Source organism: Mastomys coucha, unplaced genomic scaffold (assembly GCF_008632895.1).
Source record: "Mastomys coucha isolate ucsf_1 unplaced genomic scaffold, UCSF_Mcou_1 pScaffold23, whole genome shotgun sequence".
NCBI lineage: Eukaryota > Metazoa > Chordata > Mammalia > Rodentia > Muridae > Mastomys > Mastomys coucha.
Window position 1 is genome coordinate 115,297,555 of NW_022196906.1, and position 18,181 is coordinate 115,315,735.

The window sequence follows — 18,181 nt, forward strand, 5'->3', positions numbered from 1 at the left end:
TCTGTGTGTGTATGCAGTGTGTGTGCAGTGTCTGTGTCTCTGTGAGTCTCTGTGAGTCTGGGCAGTGTATGTCTGTGTGTGCCTGAGTGTGTGTGTGCCTGTGTCTGTGTGTGTGTGTGCCTGTGTGTATGTGTGCCTGTGTCTGTGTGTGTGTGTGAACACACTTGCAGGTGCCATGTGTGCATGAGGTCAGATGACAACACCCTGGAGATGGTTCTCTCCTTCCACCCTTCCCCCACCCACGTCTAACTGGACACGTGATGGTTCTCTCCTTCCACCCTTCCCCCACCCACGTCTAACTGGACACGTGATGGTTCTCTCCTTCCACCCTTCCCCCACCCATGTCTAACTGGACACGTGATGGTTCTCTCCTTCCACCCTTCCCCCACCCATGTCTAAATGGACACGTGTCAGGATCATGGGTGAGGCTAACCTCACTTCTAGCCTGGTCAGCTCTTGGCTTTGAGAGTAGATATGAAGAAAGCACTTCAGCGTCCTGCAAGGAAACATGTGCAGCCCTCTATGACATGGGCTGAGCCCAGATGTGACAATGTCAACAAAAATAAAGCACCTTTGTGCGTGTCTAAGTATTCTGTGTAAGGAATTTAAAAATAATCATCTGTCAGAACCCATCAAGGAAAGGCGATGGCAAGCAAATGAGCTTTTTTGAGACGATCCACCGTTTTGCATGGCTGTGATGGGTACGCTTTGAGAGGTAAGGTCCTCAGAGACTCCATCAGGGTTGCTTCTCGCTGCTGATCTGCCTTCCCTGCCACTATTGCACAGGTAATGACACCTGGGCATCAGCCCACCTATTGGGCAAATCTCCTGCAAAACAAATGAAGATGAACTTTCACATAATAATGTGAATTAGATGAATTGATGATTTCATAATTCCTGATAATGATTTTATAGAATTCCTAAATTGCTACAATTTCAAGCCATCTATAGATTAAATTTAAAAAGCTCTAAATAGAACCCTGTAAACCTTTATGTGTCACTGGCTAATTCCACTAAGAAAAGAAAGCAGGCTTGGAACAAATTTATGATCAAGGAAAACACTCTTTCTACGTTAGCTGTGAGACCATTATCTGGTAACTAAAGGTCATAAACTGGGAATGGACAATTTATTGTAGGTACAAGGACTGAAAATAAAAGATTAACTAACTTCAAAATAGTAAGATTCAAGGCAGATGATTTGTCTCTTGACAAAACCATGCTAACTTGTGACATAAAAATTGTTACTTTAAACTTATAATGAACTTATGGAGCAGGTGATGTTTAGTCAGAATTAGTCAGGATAATGAATGTTTAGTCAGGCAGTAGTCTTAATGGAAAGACATGTAAACGATTCTGCTGTAAATCCTTAAAACCTTATTGATCTATGACAGGAACTATTACCTTAAACTTACTATGAATTTACAGATGTAAAAGTGCTTAGAAAACCATGTGATCAATTATCTGGCTGTAACGGTTCTACCTGATAGTTGTATATTTTAGAGAAAATATGACAACTGATAACAGCAATAAAGGTTGTTAGAGCTTTGTTTCTCTGCTTCATCCAGAGCATGTGTTTTTTCTACATGCCTGACTTTCTTCCTTTTCCTTTTTTTTCTGGCTCATAAAGAGTTAACAAACTCTGAAGAGGAGTGCACCAGTCAGAGAAAAAACAGCCCTAGCAACTAACCTCTTTTCTTAATACCCTGCTGCTATCAGGAGTTAATTGCCAGAAACCAGCAGCTTTTAGCCACAAAATAGCAAGAGAGAGTTAAATTGCCAGAGGCCATCAGCTTCTGGCCCCTAAGACAGTAAGAGTTACAAGGCCACAGATCATCCTCTTTGGCCCTAGTCTACTGCTGTGTCCCACCTCAGTATCTGAATGCTCAGGCTGGCCCCCAGCAATTGTTTCTTATACTCAAGACAAAATTAAATTTGTTGAGCATACACAGGCTGACAGGCCTTGGGAAACATTAGAAGCCCATGACCTAGTCAGGGACAATAAGACAGCCTGTGAACCAGGGTCAGCATAATACATCAAAACCGCACAAAGCCCAAAGACACAAAGTGTCTGCCCCAACATCCCGAGCCCATGAGGTAAATCCTTAGGGTGTGCAGACCTCTAGCTTCTACCACCAAAGGCTACCAACGCCTGGAGCTGAGATCTCCCACCTCACATGTTCAGCCGATGTTTCCACCAATGTATGTGAAAGGTCCCTTGTTGTATGACAGTTCTTGTTCTGTGTCTATGTGAAATTGCTGACATGGTTACCACATTGGAACTTGGTCTCTTGGGGATTATCTAACCCCTGGTTCTGGACATGGTGGCTCAGATTTGGTTCCAGAATAAATCATTTCTTATCACCCATGAACCATGCGTAAGCCTAGAGGCCACCTTGCTCCAATGCAGGAAGATGTCAATCTGGGCGGAGGACAACCTGGGCTACATAGGGAGACTCCTTCTCAAAGAAACTAAGGCTTCTTGAAGTTCTATCTTCTGCACCAGTGAGAACTTTGCCCTGGCCACTTTCTTTTCCATCTTTAGTAGCTGCTGACTAGAAGTGAAACGAGCCAATCAAAGGAGAAGGCAAGCTGGAGACCAGCCACCGTGGCCAGGGGGTTCCTGTGACTAAGAGTCCCCTGCCTCAGTCTCCACTGCTGGGCCTATGGGCACACAGCACTGAGCACAGGGCTGAGGATTTTCCTGAAGGGCACGCCACTGATTCCTATGGGCTTAATTTACAAGATCCTCAAGTTTCGTTTTTCTAAAAAGCATTTTTTATGAATGTTATCATAAAAACAAAGAGCCGTTAACATTTTGAACAACAGAAATGATATTTCTTCCTAGACATAGAACATAACTGGCCTCACTGTGATCCTAGAAAAGATTTGATACTTTTGCAAAAGGACTCAGATTAGAATGCACCTTCTCTGCTGAGGACCGAGACTGAGAGCTGATAGGCTGGGACAGAGCTCTGCTCTTTCAGATAAATGGTTTGCTGCGACTGCTGCAGACAAGACAGGGCCCTGGGGAGTCAGCCCGCCTGCCCCGTAGCCCACTCAGGAGCACCTGACAGTCAAAAGAGCTAATCTGGAAAACAGTTCACCTTTCTGTTATGGACTCGGTTGTAAGTGAGATTAACCAGGGCAACAGTGCTAAAAAATAAAACTTGCATCACACGTGTCTGGTCCACTTTATGCTGCTGTGACAGAATATGTGTGACAGGTAAAGGAGAGAAGTTTACTTCAGCTTAGGTCTCAGATACTGGGAAGCCTAGAGCACATGGCCATACCTAGTGAGAGCCCAGGACGTGCCAGAAATCAGAATGGAAGAGGGCTTGTGCAGGTGAGAGAATGGAGCAACTACTGTCCCTCAGTAACTAACTCCTTCCACAAATAGAAGACCCCAGCAACCAGGGCATCTCCCCCTCCCCCAGCTGCTCTGAGCCGTCATGGACCCAGGACATGGGCATTGAGAACATTCAAGCAACAGTACACTCTAATATAGACTTAATAATTGTCCTAGTCTTCTCTATTGCTGTGGAGAGACACTACGACCAAGAAAACTCTTACAGAAGGGTGCATTCGATTGGGGGATTGCCCATAGTTTGTGAGGCTAAGTCGTTATCATCATGGTTCAAAGCAAAAATACATGGCTTAGGAGCAGTAGCTGAGAACTTTATATCCTTTTGAACCCTCAGAGCCCACCCCCAGTGACATACCTCCTCCAATATGGCCACACCTCCTAGTCCTTCCCAAACAGTTCTACTAACTGTGGACCAAACATTTAAACATAATGAGCCTCCAGGAGCCATTTTCATCCAAACCACCACAATCATGGACTTGTTTGTGTTTAGAACTGGGAGAAAATAAACCTCAATAGTACTAATACTGGACTCTTAAGGTTTGCTTTACCCACTAAAAATTCTATAAAATAAAATTTTAAAAATGATGTGGGAAGAGCAGCAAGCTGGTTCAGCAGGCAAAGGTACTTGCAGCCAAGCCTAAGGATCTGAGTTCAATCCCTGGGACCCTGTGGTAGAAAGAAAGAACTAATCTCCCTAGGCTTTCCTCTCATGTCCACATGCATGCCACACATATACACATGTCCACATGTGTGTCACACACACACACAAATGAAAATTAAAGTACAGTGAAAAGTAAGTTCCATGTGTCACAGGGTGGTTGAGAGACCCAATAGTTATTTGGTTCTCAAGGTGGACAAGATAAATGATGCTATCTCCAAGAAGTACACACAGGAGGATCAGAAGTTCAAGGCTAGCCCCAGATGCGTACCAAGTTCAAGGACAGCATAGACTCTATGAGAGTCTCAAAAAAATTCTGGAAATAAAAACAAAACCTAAAGTGTAACTACACGCTTACACCCCTCCTTCCTTCAGCATTGCTGAATGTGCATGCACATGTAAGCTGCACACAGGTTCTCAATAATAGGGAGACAGGCAGACATGTGTGAAACACTCTGCTCTGGACCCCCAGAGTCTCAGATCTTTGTAAAGGCCTGAGAACTTGACTGGCATGCTTTGATCCCAGCAACTGAGGGGATGGGGGTAGGGGCAGCACTAGGCTTGAGGGTGCACACCTGCAATCTCAGGATGAGAGACTGAGGCAGGATGAGCACAGAGATCTAAGGCCACGCAGTGAGATCCTCTCTCTAGCAGAGTGGATAAATGAATGAGTAAGTGAATCAATCTATCAGTCAGTCAACAATTGGCAAATGAGGAGTGAGGTAAATAACTTACTACTTTTAACGAAGTGATTCAGCTATTTTTATGTATTAGTATTTAGAATGTGTCTTACTCCTTTAGGGTACTATATACAATCCCATATTGTGAGTATATCATAAGTTAATTTTATATTTATATACAGTCCTATAAAGTATATTAAATCACAGGAAAAAACCTGTGAACTTTTCTGAGGGACATATTCTTAGATAAAGTGAAGGCTGAAAGGGATGTGGCTCTTTTTTTCCTTTTAAAAATTTTACTTTTTATTTTATGTATATGGTTGTTTTGCCTGCATGTATGTCTGTGTTCCATGTGCATGCATGCAGTGCCCACAGAAGCCCAAAGAGAGTATTGAAGAAACTGAAATTACAGATAGTTGTGATCTACCATGTGGATGCTGGGAATTGAACCTGGGTCCTCTGGAAGAGTAGCCAGTGCTCTTAATCACTGAGACATATCAGAGAGCAGGGATCCCCAGCTGAGAAAATGCCTCTTAAGAGAGAGCTATAGGAAAGCCTATAGAACATTTCAACTAATTAGTGATTGATGGGGGAGGTTCCTGTGGGCGGTGCCATCCCTGGGCTGGTGGTCCTGGGTTCTATAAGAAAGCAGGCCGAGCAGGTCATGAGGAGCAAGCCAGTAAGCAGCTCCCTATCATGGCCTCTGCATCAGCTCCTGCCTCCGGGTTCCAGCCCTGCTTGAGCTCTTGTCCTGACTCCTCCTGTGATGAACAGTGCTGTGGAAGTGTAAGCCACATAAACCCTTTCCTCTCCAGTTTGCTTTTGGTCATGGTGTTCCTGTAGAATTCACAAAGACCCACCTGCTTCTGCCTCCAGAATGGTGGGGCTACTGATGATCACCATCACACCGGCCTGCAATGTAGCTTTTACTTTTATTAGGCACAGAGAATAAACACTGAAGAGATTCAGTGTTATGAGTCATTGTGTGAATGCCAAATAAAATGAAATCTAGTTTTCATAAATTAGTTCAGCAAAGAAGTCACCAAGAATACAAAGAAGTACAGGTCTGCAAAGAACACCAAGGAAGCTTGATAAAAAAAAAAAAAAAAAAAAGAAAGAAAGAAAGAAATCAATTGTCAAGGAACCAGGGAATGTTAATCTCAATTTTTAAAAGTCAACTACCACAATACAAAGCTACACTACTTCAACATACATACACGCACACACACACATACACACACGTACACAAGCACATCTCCCCGTGGGTGTGTGTATGTGTATAACTGACTAAGTCATAACTATCCAGGATGGCCACACACCAAAATTCCAATTCCTGGGCAAGGAGGACAGACTCAGACAGCGAGGGGATGTGGTGGTCAGACCTATGGCTTTACTGTTAGAATTTAAGACAGAGATAATATATTCTAATATTTACTTGTTCAGACCAAAACAAAATGCTTCCAAAAATCAGTCCACCAGCTCTCATTCTTAAATGCTTAGGGGGGAAACTACAACGAGCTAACTTCCGAGCCTAGACGTAATCATTTTCAAAACCAGATCATTCTGAGGAGGCTGTTTATGTTCTTGCTTCTTGAGGGTGGGGAGATTAATCCAAACAGAAGAATTAGAGGCCAGAACACCTGCCACAGGAGTAAGTTCAACTGTCCTTAAATAACAGGACAGAGCAGCAGCTATCTGTCCAGGAGGATGCCGAGTCTGAGCACAGCCTGCGGGACAGGAAGAAACTCTGGTTCATGGAAGCCAGAGCTGTGCATTCAGCTCCATGAGAGAGCGTTTGCCTGCCTTAAGAAGAAAAAAACAACTAATGAACCAGCCAAAGCTTGATGACCTGGACAGACAGCCACACCAGTCTCGTCCTATATCCTTCTGCTGTTGATAAACACCAAAACCAAAGCAACTCGAGTGGGGAAGGGTTAATTCACACTCCATCAAAGAGGGAAGCCAGGCCAGGAACTGAAGCAGGAGTTTGAAGCAGAAACCACACTGGAATACCACCCACTGGCTTGTTTGGCTACGTCATACACAGCCCAGGCCACCTGCTGGGGGTGGCACTGCCCACAGTGGGCTGGGACCTCCCACGTCATTGGCAATCAAGAAAGGAGAGGCCAAACCTACTCCATCTTGGGACCGGCCTCCATCTTAAAAGAAAAAAGCCTGAGAACTTGACTTGCAGCTGAATCCAAGCTGTACCCAAGTACCAAGAAGGACCCCACAGCTTGTCCTTGGCCCACACCCCAGAGTGACTCCCTAGATACTCCCTAGCAACAGTTAATCAAAGATTGGTCAGATTGTCTCAGATGTACTTTCAGACCGTTTGTGATTGCATATGGTCTTGCTTTAGAACACCTACCTGTCAGCTTACAATAGATACCTGCCATGCTGGACATCCCCCCTGCCCCCCGCTCCCATTTCCTATAAAACCTCATCCTGCTGAGGGTTCGAGGTTGCTCTGCCCTCCCTTCCCATCCTGGTGTGTCAGGGTTGAGTTGGAGGAGAGCCCAGGCCCCAGCTTGTAATAAGGTTCCTAATGTGAACACATTGGAATTGGCTCCTTGGTGGCCTTTTAAGGTTGACAAATGGTTCCTGGAACAACAGCTGTGCCCACAGGCTAAAAGAATAGAGGCAAGTCCTCAACTGAGGGCCCCCCTTCCCACAATTCTAGGTGTGTTGGGAGCTGAAGCTAAGAAAGTTCTTGACATGATATCTAGGAACATTACTCTTGAATTTCCACACAACTACATTGCTCTCTTGCTGGAAGAAACTTTGGAATTAAACTCCTTTAAAAAGAAAGGTGAGAATACTCAGTCTGAAGATTCTAAAAACTGGGAAAACGCAGCTTCAAAATGGAAAAAAGGAAAGGGGTGTGGGCTTGGTGCACCCTGAGTTGTCATGGCTGGGTACTGTGAGTATCACACTGTCCCCTACAGAATCAAAATTCCTAAGACTGAGCCTCATCTGCAGTGCTCTGAGCAGACGAGAGCTCTCCACTGCTCAAAGTCACTTTAGCTAAATCAGATGCAGCAAAACATCAACCAACCCGACCAGGGCTTACTGGCTCTTTCACTAGGAAGCAGGGCACCAGCTGGCATTCTAAAACCGTGTATGATGTGGACATAGTGGCACACACCTGCTGTCTTGACACTAAGGAAGCTGAGGCAGGAGAATTGACGCCATTTGAGGCCAGCCTGGGGGACATAGTGAATTAGGGGCCAGCTTCTACTGCAGAGTAAGACCTGTTTCAAAAAAGATAAACAAAACCCACTACATACACACACACACACACACACACACACACACACACACACACACACATATGTCCACACCTTGTCATAATACACTTACACGCTTACACACACACAAAATGCTGTTATGTATTGAAGGGTTTTTTCCCTTTTAAAGAGTTTATCATTTGGGTTGTGTGTGTCAGACAGACATGTGTATGTGTACACTTATGTGTGTGCCAGTGTGCTCACACAAGGCCACACAAGTCCTAAGTAGACAACCTCATCTGCTGTCTGTTGGTCCCAGCGTCTGCTGCCTGTTTCAAAGCAAGGTCTCTTTGCTTTTTTACATATGTGCATTGAGCTAGCTGGCCTGCTGGTGTCTGGGGATTCTCCTGTCTCTAGGAGTGCAGCAATTACAGATGTTCACACTGCATACCCAAGCGTTGTGTGACTTCTAAGGCTCTAACTCATGCCCTCCAAGCTATCTCCCTGACTCCACACTTTGTCCGTTTGAAGTATCACCCGTTCCATGGAGTATAAACTCAAGTAAGGGGTTAAAACATGTGAACTTGGGCCAAAATAGCATCAATGTCACAAAATAGGAGATTGAACAGTGACGCTGCCCCGTGGCAGCTACGATGCTAGCCTCCCAGTACCTGGTGAAAGCAGGGTTGTGTTCTGTCATGGCAACGAGCAGCTTCAGAGCGTAGGCAGGAACTGGGTCAGGCTCCATGAGGATGTGCTCATACCTGAGGAATAACACCCCCAGTCATGACTCAGTTTCTCTCCTTATATGGCCCAACGTTAGGAAATGACAGGTTGTAACATGCCAACATCTGGGGAAGCACATCTAGCTATGAGCACGGTACTTGCATGGATGTGTTGGTGAAGCTCTGTGGCGCTAACACCCACTCCACAGAGCATGAGGGAAAGCCAGTGCTGAGTTGTGCAGCCAACAAGAGACCTGGGCATGGGTTGCCCATGCTAGTGTCTTTAAGCCACCCCACATTTGGGTCCCATGGTGGACATGAGGCCCAGGGTTGCACCCATAGCTGTGTCCACAGTGACATCCATGGCTAAGACACAGCATAGTGGCAGCGGAGATATGTGATCGATCACAAGGGGACAGACGCCAGATGATGAAAGAATTTCACATTCGCGCTCCCTTGTGCAGGCAAGCACAGACACATGAAGGCTCATCTGCTCACTGTAACACTGCATTCGCATGCCCACTCTGTGTGTGTGTTTGAGTGTGTGTGTATATGTGTGTGAGTGTGTGAGTGTGGATGTGCATGTGTATGTATGAGTGTGGGTGTGTGAGTATGGGTGTGAGTATGTGTGGGAGTGTGGGTGAGAGTGTGTGCATGTGTGTGTATGAGTGTGGTGTGTGAATGTGTATGTGTGTGCATGTGAGTATGAATGTGGGTGTGAGTGTGTATGAGTATGAGTGTGTGCATGTGTGTATGAGTATGGATGAGTGTGTATGTGTGTGCATGTGTGTATGAGTGGGTGTGTGTGGATGAGTGAGTGTGTCATGTGTGTGTGTGAGTATGGATGAGTGTGTATGTGTGTGCATGTGTGTGTGAGTGGGTGTGCGAGTATGTGTGTGAGCGTGAATGAGTATATGCATGTGTGTGTGTGAATGTGGATGAGTGAGTGTGTATATGTATGTGTGCATGTGTGTGTGAGTGGGTGTGTGAGTATGTGTATGAGTGTGGATGAATGAGTGTATGCATGTGTGTGTATGAGTGTGGTGTGTGAATGTGTATGTGTGTGCATGTGTGTGTGAGTGTGTATGAGACCATGTGCAAAGACACAGGGACATCAAGAGCTGACCCTATCATGGGGACAGCTGGTCAGAGCTCCCTTGAAAGATACATGCACCTATGCGAGTGGGCAGCATGGGGTGCTTACTGGGGTAGCAGCTCATCCCTGATGAGCGCCAGAAGACTGCTATCAGAATCGCAGCTGGCCTCTTCATCGCCATCCTCCGGCTCCTGGCTCACCAGCAGGGTTGTGGTCTCTGAGAGCAACCGCAAGCTGAAGAGTCTCCACTCCACTGGAATGAAGAAAAAGAGAGAGAGGGAGGGAGGGAGGGAAGGAGTGAGGGAGGGAGGGAGGGAGGGAACAGAATGTGTGCTCATCATGGTGGTATACACTTGCAAGGCAGGATGGTGGTGAGGACCAGGTCACCCCAGGTCCCCAGCAGCACCCAAGACTGAGTAATAGATTCTCAGTGACATAGCCTTACTCACCATTCTGGCTTTGAACCATGGAGACCAAAGGTGGCAGAATATAATCCACGACCTGGAAGAAAGGGCAGGAGGCTGTAGCCCAGAGCTCTGCACTCAGAGCTCTGTGCAGAAAACAGGTGTTGGGCACCAGCCCTGATGTGTCCACAGGCAGAGTCACTGTCAGAGGAGGGAGAGCAGAGCCAGAGGTGACTTAAGGGGTATAAGACATCCTCTGGGCTAGCAACCGGAGGGTGCAGTGGTCGGGAAGGCATGCAGCAGGCAGGAGGGTGAAGCAGTTGGTCACACTGTATCCATGGTCAGGAAGTAAAGACACATTGTATCTGCAGTCAGGAAGTGGGGCAACTGGTCACACTGTATCCATTGTTAGGAACAAGAGAGAAAGCGGGTGGTCAGCTCCTTTATAGTCAACCCAAGCCACTGCCTATGGAATGCTGCTGCCCACGTATGAGTCCTCCTGCCTCAGTTTACTTAATCTGGACAAGCTCTCATGGGCATCTCAGGGGCCTGTTTGCAATGATTCTGCATCCTGTCAAGCTGCACATTAAGCATCACACTCCCTTTAAACCAAGTAAGAAGCAAAGGCCCTAGCTGGAGATTTGTCTGCACTCTGAGACCTGACGGTGGATTGTGGTATAGAAAACATTCAAACAAACCCTATGAAGGAGGCAGCCAAAACCTAGACAAGATATGAAGAGAGCAATCTCCAAAGGAAAGAAGCACCGGCAGCCAGCAGACACACAGTATTCTCAACCCCAGCGAAGTCAGGTACACAGAACCTAAAAGAGAGCCCTTTACACAGCAGACACACAGTATTCTCAACCCCAGCGAGGTCAGGTACACAGAACCTAAAAGAGAGCCCTTTACACCCAGATAGTTTAAAACCAAACAAAACAGTCAGGGCTGCAAGTCTGTGTAGGGAAGGGATTCAGACACTACAACAAATTAATAATAACTTCCATAACACAGTAAGTTAGAAAGCCAATTCCACACCACAAAGATTCAACAATTCTTCTCTGTGACTGATTACATGAATAGCCTGGGGAAATCTCACAGTTGTACTTAGTGTTGGGGGGTAGTCAACTCACAAGAGAACACAGATGGCATGACAGTCCACATTTGAAGGAAGGCGCTATGCAGTCCTGCATACATGTGCAACCTGCTCACGTGCGTGACCCTGCATACATGTGCAACCCTGAATATTGTGTGACCCTGCATATGTGTGCAACACTGCATACGTGTTCAAAGACCTTCAGAATCTAACTCTACTGCCATTTTGCATTTAGTTAATGCTGCTTTTCTTCACTACCTCAAGGCTATTGCAACAGTGTCCCACAATGACAAATTCTACCTTCAGAAGTGAGAAGATGCCTCTGCAGAAGTAACCTGCAGAAATTTTAAAATGTAGCCCAAGTGCTAGCACAGTGAGAAGACAGCTCCCTTTAGCACTGATGTCTCTATCAGAGGCTTCTCAATGAGAAATGCATGAGGGCTGAAGAGATGGCTCCGCAGCTAAGCATGCCCTCTGCTCGAGAAGACCGGAGTTCGGTTCCCAGCACCATGTTGAATGGCATGCAATACCTGTAAGTCAAGCTCCGGAGAATCCAGCACTCTCTTCTGGCCTCTGTGGCACCTGCCCTCAAGTGTGCACACCCTGGCAAGGATGCACACGCCTACACACATAAATACAATTAAGAAAAGACATAAAAATGTATTATGTGAACATTAGTGTCCATTCAGCAATTCACACTAAAGGATGGAATAGTAGAAAAAGTGGAGAGGCCGTGGTCAGGATGTGTTATATGAGAAGTAGAGAAGCTGTGGCCAGGGTGTGTTATGCAAGAGAAGAATAAATGAACTAAAAAACAAAAACAGAAAGGAAACAAAAAGTAGAAAAACCATCTGATAGATTTTATTAACATTCTGTTTTTCAAAACAGGGCATTGTCTTTTGGCTCTCCTAGTAAGAGAAGGAAGACCACCGCTCTTCTGGCAGAACATGCACCTTAATATAAAACAACCCTAGCAAAAAGGAAAACATAAAAATATAATTTAAGCCAGGTGGTGGTGGCACACGCCTTTAGTCCCAGTACTTGGGAGGCAGAGGCGGGTAGATTTCTGAGTTTGAGGCCAGCCTGGTCTACAGAGTGAGTTCCAGGACAGCCAGGGCTACACAGAGAAACAAAACATTATATATATATATATACAGTAATTACAGTATTCAGGGCACAGGGCCAAGAAATGTTTTGGTTCTTGGAGTTTTTAGGAGAGGGAGGAGGAGGAGGAGGAGGAAGAGGAGGAGGAGGAGAAGAAGGAGGAAGAAGAGGAGAAAGAGGAGCAAGTTTGCAGATTGTTCCCTGTCTGCCCACAGATGTCTCAGAGGCTACTGTCTGTACTTTACTGGCTGAGGCATTCGTGTAACTGACACAGCCTAATATCAACACACATATGACTCCTGTGCCAACGCCATCAGGTACAGTGCTTATACAAACATAAAATGAATTATACAGATGAACTGACAGTGTCCACAGGGGTCTCACCACACTGCTATCAAGACATCAGTGTTAAGTGTGATCGATTATAGATGTGCATACACAAACATAACCATCAAGGTTGGTGAGCTAGGGTTTCTGGGGAGAGTAGGTAGTTTGACACGGCCACTGGGTATGGAATGTGATGACCGGGCTACTTGGCACTCTCCTCTGCCTGTGCAGACCTCCCTTGTTTTTTATAAATCTGCATTTGTGGATGGGGAGGGCCAAGTATGCTCACTTGAAAATGGCCTGGGCAGAATCAAACCAGTCCTGTAGAGACACCCATCTAGAGACACTAGGCAAGACGGAGATCTAAATCCTGAAGGCAGACTGGCCTTTCAGGTCTGCCCCATCCCCCTGGTGCTCCCACTCACCCATCCCCTCCTCAATAGCTGAAGGAGGGCTGAAGGGGAACAGACAGGCTGCAAGGGGTCTGAGGTCAGAGCAAGCTATTCAGATCAAGTGCACATGATAGCACGGGGCCAAGCCAGGACAGGGCCAAGCCAGGACGGGGCCATGACAGCACGGGGCCATGACAGCATGGGGCTATGACAGCACAGGACCATGCCAACACGGGCCGTGACAGCACGGGGGCCCAAACCAGCACAGGCCCAAGCCAGCACCATGGAGACATACCCTAGAGCAACCTGATCTAGATCTAGACAGTTCCCCGTGGAGACATACCCTAGAGCAACCTGATCTAGACAGTTCCCTGTAGACATACCCTAGAGCAACCTGATCTAGACAGTTCCCATGAAGACTTGCTCCCTTCAGTGTGATGCTACATTGTATCAAGTTGGCAATTAAAGTGAACTTGTGCACAGATCTTGTGTTGCCTGATACCTCCCTCCTTGGTCAGGGTTCCCCACACAGTGTAAGGTGACTCACAGATGCCTGTACTGGGTGGAGCTGACCTCAATGAGCCCACTGGAACTAAATGGCCTAGACACCCCAAAGAAGCAGCTGGGCTGGCCCCATGCTTACTAAGAGTTAAGTGCAGTTAGCTGCCTCCATGTGAGCAGGTATCAATCAGGAGCCTTGAACGTGGTATGTGCTGAAATCTAAGACAATCAGAGGCTCCCTGGGGTGTGCATCTTTTTCCTCATGCATTCCACTCATGCCCAAGAAGAGATAATTAGATTTCCCATGAGCCTCGGCATTAGAGAGCATTTTTATGAAGCAGTAACGTTGTGACTATGCCTTTTCTATCATAATTGAGGCTGTCATGGCAATAATTAGCACACTTGTGTTTCATGATTAGAAAACACACTAATTAAATTTCTATTTAAATGCAATACAGATATTTATAAACACTGGATATGAACAAATTAGCCATGAGGTTATTGTTCATTAGCAACAGGATCAATAAGTAACGTCTCAATCAAAGACTTGGGACTCACTGGCCCAGCACCATGACTGTGACTGGCTCTTCCCTATGAGGTGTGCATGGGAATGTGGCCCAACTCTATCCCTGCACACTGTGATGAGGTACAAAATCCCCAAATCTTAACATTATGAAAGCCTGAGAAGACATTGGGGAGCTTCGAGACTCATCTCTGGATGGAAGTCTGCAGTAGGATGTGATGGACTCTGGCGGGAGGCATTTACCAACCAGCCAAGACAGGACCCTGCCAGTGCAGGCATCTAGTGAGCCTCTTGGGCCATGGTTCTGTGCAGATGAAGGGATCTGACTCTCCAAGTGGGGCAGCACCAGCTCTGCCACCAAGCCATGGCCACATAGTCACTCCTAGAACACAGAGGAGTATGTCCCTAGAAGTCATGGTCTCCAATGTCTCCTGCACAAGAAGGCCATGGCATGACAGGGTCTCAGGTGAAGAAAATGGAGCCCCTGGCAGAGCCCAGCAGGAGCATCTGAGGAGGCTTCAGAGAGGACACGGGATGACTGAGCCAGGAGAACAGAGTGACAGACACCACAGAAAGGCATGTGGCTGTCTTCTGATGCTGTCATTAGTAACTGCATGAAATACACATAAACAAACACATCTCCAGGGACCAGGAAACTATAGCAACAATGTAGATGTGGAGAGAAAACATGCAATATGTCTACAAGATGTCCTCCTATTACAGAAGAAAAACAACCAAAGTTAGAACCAGTGGCTGAGTAGGCAGCGTGACCACAGCAGAAGCCAGAACAAGGGACTTGGTAAGTCACAAGTCACACAGTCACCTGGGCATCCAGCCTGAAATCCCAGCACTAGAGAGGCGGGGGAACGCTGCCAATGTCTGCAAAGCCCTCCTTCACAGCTGTGTGCTACTGGCTACCACAGGGAGAAGGGGAGGAAGCCAAGGGCTAATGGGAGAAACTCACCCCTCCCCAGGAGGAACTCACCCCTCCCCAGGAGGAACTCACCCCTCCCCAGGAGGAACTCACCCCTCCCCAGGAGGAACTCACCCCTCCCCAGGAGAAACGGGAAGCAGCTTTCCAGGACTTTCCCTACTTTTTTTGAATGGTTTCTCCACGGGATGAACACCTGTCAGCCTGACACACGTGTATACATGGGATTATCATGTAAATCACAAAGGGTTCCCCTAGAAACTGACCGTAGAGCGGTAGTCGGCCAGCAGAACTGGGTACTGGATCACCGCTTCGAATGCTGACAGGGTGATCTTGATGAACTCCTCCGATGCCACAATGCCTAGGATCACAGATCACAGAGGCGGTTACCGCAGGTGTCCGCCACCCAGGCCACCCATGATGCACTCATGTCAAAGACCCGGGCTGCTTACCTATGGCTCCGTCTATGTTCGTTTCCCCCAAGTCAATTGACTTAATATGACTCTGAAAAAGAACAAGTATTCAATAAATGAGGAGTTCAAAATAATTCTGAAATAAAATTTAGGTAGCATTTTTGTCCAAATGCCCACCTCTGATTCTTAAGTTCATGAAAAAAAAAACCCTAAATATATATATTACAAACACTGTAATCACAGTTTAAAATGTGCTTATATTATATGTAGTATATACATATAATATACTATTCATATATATGAGAAGGTGGCCCGGTTGTTAAATGTTCAGTTCCTAGCACCCAAGTCAGACGGCTTACAACTTAACTCCAGCTCCAGGACCTCTGATGCCTCCTTCTGGAAGCCACAGGTACTGCAATCACATGTGCACAAACCCCACACACAGATATATACATCCATATAATTTAAAAGAAGTGTTTTAATTTTTTTTAAGATTTATTTTATGTGTATGAGTGCTTTGCTCATATGTGGGCCATATGCCTGCAGTGTCCAAAAACTCCAGAAGAGGGCTCTGGATCCCCTAGAGTTAAAGACAGATGGAAGCCGCCACAGAGGGCTGGAAACTAAACCCAGGTTTTCTGCAAGAGTAACAGGTGCCCTTAACTGCTAACCCATCTCTCTCCCTAAAATAAATCTTCAAACTTTTACCGCACATAACTTAAAACTACGCATAAACAAATAAAAAATGATTTTGAGTTTAATGAAGCAATAATGAAGTGGTAATAAAATAAAAGTGAGCTAGTGACAGCAGCTTATGCAGTCATCCCAACGCTTGGAGACTGAGGCAGAGAGGTGGCCCTGAGCTACCCAGTGATACATAATGAGTTCAAGGCCAGCCTTACCTACAGTGTGAAGACCTTGTCTCAAAGGTCAGACATATGTGAGAACAATCCAGCTGATCCATAACACTTTCCGGTGTCACGCCACCTTCCCCATCACTGCCTGAAGCTAACAAGAAAGACACCTAATGCAGTGATCTCAGTCATCCCAAAAGTCCACGGGGTCACGGTGAAACAGAGGTCAAGGCCTCAGTGCAGGTCTCAACACTATCTAGTGCCTGACTCTGGAGTTAGCACTGCCCCCTATCTACATAGACTACACATATATACCACATACAACACATACCACAGCACCGTGTGACAGGAAGGACTGAGCAGCCGGGCGTGAGCCCCGATACCTCCCCTCCCAGTCCCTGGCTGGAAGCTCTGAGCAGGACAGTGGCTCCCTGACTATGAGCTCAGGAAGATGATCTCTGTCACACTGGGACAGGCTAAGCCCCCGTGTTCTTTGCACACAGTCCCACACTACCATTCATGCCTTCAGCTCACAAACTGTCATCAAATACAATGCTTACATAGCAAACAACAGGCTTGGGGTTACGGCTTGGTAACAGAGTGTTGTCCTGGGTTCAGTCCATGGAAAAATATGATAAAAGCAAATAAAATATGAGGACCATAGAACTGAAAGTAACTAGCTATAAACTATTAACCCAGAGCAGAAGTCTGTCTGCTGTGATAGGATTTAACCAAATGTGGAGGCCTATGCCTGTAATCCTAGCAATCAAGAGGCTAAGGCAGGAGGATCAGTGTGAGTCCAAAGGCCTGCCTGGACTGTTTAGTGAGTTCAAGGCTAACCTGGGCTACATAGCAAGACTCTGTCCCCAAAGGAGCAAAGAAAAAGAAATCCATAAATAAAACAACAACGCACTTTACGCATCGCACAGCAGGCTGCGTGCACTGCTGGAGAGCAGAAGGGGCCTCTCCATCTACTCGCTGCATGCACAGCCCTAGAACACTCAGTTCCTCATGTGAATGCCCCAACCCAGCACAGAAACCACAGCTCTGAATCTACCTTCCCAGATGTTTGAAAATATTCACACACATGTATTTCTGAACATTTTAACAAAATTTTTAAGCTATAAATTTAAGTTTCATTTCTTTTTACAATAGAAGATGTTTGCCTGTGTATATTTCTGTGCAGCATATGCATACCTGAGGCCCACAGCAGCGAGAAGAGAGCATCAGATTCGGAGGCTGGAGGGTCATGGCTGTGAGTTGCAATGTGGGTGCCAGGACCTTGAACCCCAGCTCCTCTACAGAGGCAGCCAGTGCTCCCAAGCACTAAAAATCTCTTCAGCCCCTAAGTTGTATCTTTTACTAAAATTATATCAAACTATACAGGCCATACAAATGAGACGATATTTATCCATGAAAGTGCTTAGGAAAGCAACTCTTCCATCAGTAGGTAGCTGGGCTTCCCCAAGCCCATGTTCTTCTCCTTAACCCTTTCTTTTGCTTGGGATCCCAGAGTGTCCTCCACATGGCCACAGGTAGCATGGACAGCAAAGCTGGAGTCTCCATAGGAGCGGACGCATCACACACAGACCCCACAGCCAGGCCAGGCCAGGCCAGGCCAGCTGTGAGAATGAGGAGCAGAAAACAGCCATGCCAGGGCTGGAGAGACAGTCCAGTGGGTAAAGGGGCATGCGGCCAGGCCAAGGGTCACCTCGGTGTGTGCAGCTCTCCTTCCAGGAGGCAGAACAGACCCCGCAGCAAGATGGGAATGGGTGCTTGCCGTCAGTGACACTCAGGAATGGGTGCTTGCCCTCAGTAACACTCAGGAATGGGTGCTTGCCGTCAGTGACACTCAGGAATGGGTGCTTGCCCTCAGTGACACTCAC

General features: G+C 46.5%; 1 protein-coding gene across 4 annotated transcripts in view; it reads right to left on the bottom strand.

Annotated features, from left to right (window-relative positions):
• Window positions 1-18,181, bottom strand: part of Ulk4 (unc-51 like kinase 4) — a 308,678-nt gene that overhangs the window by 179,161 nt on the left and 111,336 nt on the right. For all 4 annotated transcript variants that reach the window (XM_031345897.1, XM_031345899.1, XM_031345898.1 and 1 more), the window contains 5 exons: window positions 15,481-15,532; window positions 15,295-15,389; window positions 10,203-10,254; window positions 9,862-10,006; window positions 8,604-8,696 (listed from right to left, as the gene is read on the bottom strand). In XM_031345897.1, coding sequence (XP_031201757.1) covers window positions 8,604-8,696; window positions 9,862-10,006; window positions 10,203-10,254; window positions 15,295-15,389; window positions 15,481-15,532 — 437 coding nt within the window. The remainder of the gene's footprint in view (window positions 1-8,603; window positions 8,697-9,861; window positions 10,007-10,202; window positions 10,255-15,294; window positions 15,390-15,480; window positions 15,533-18,181) is intronic.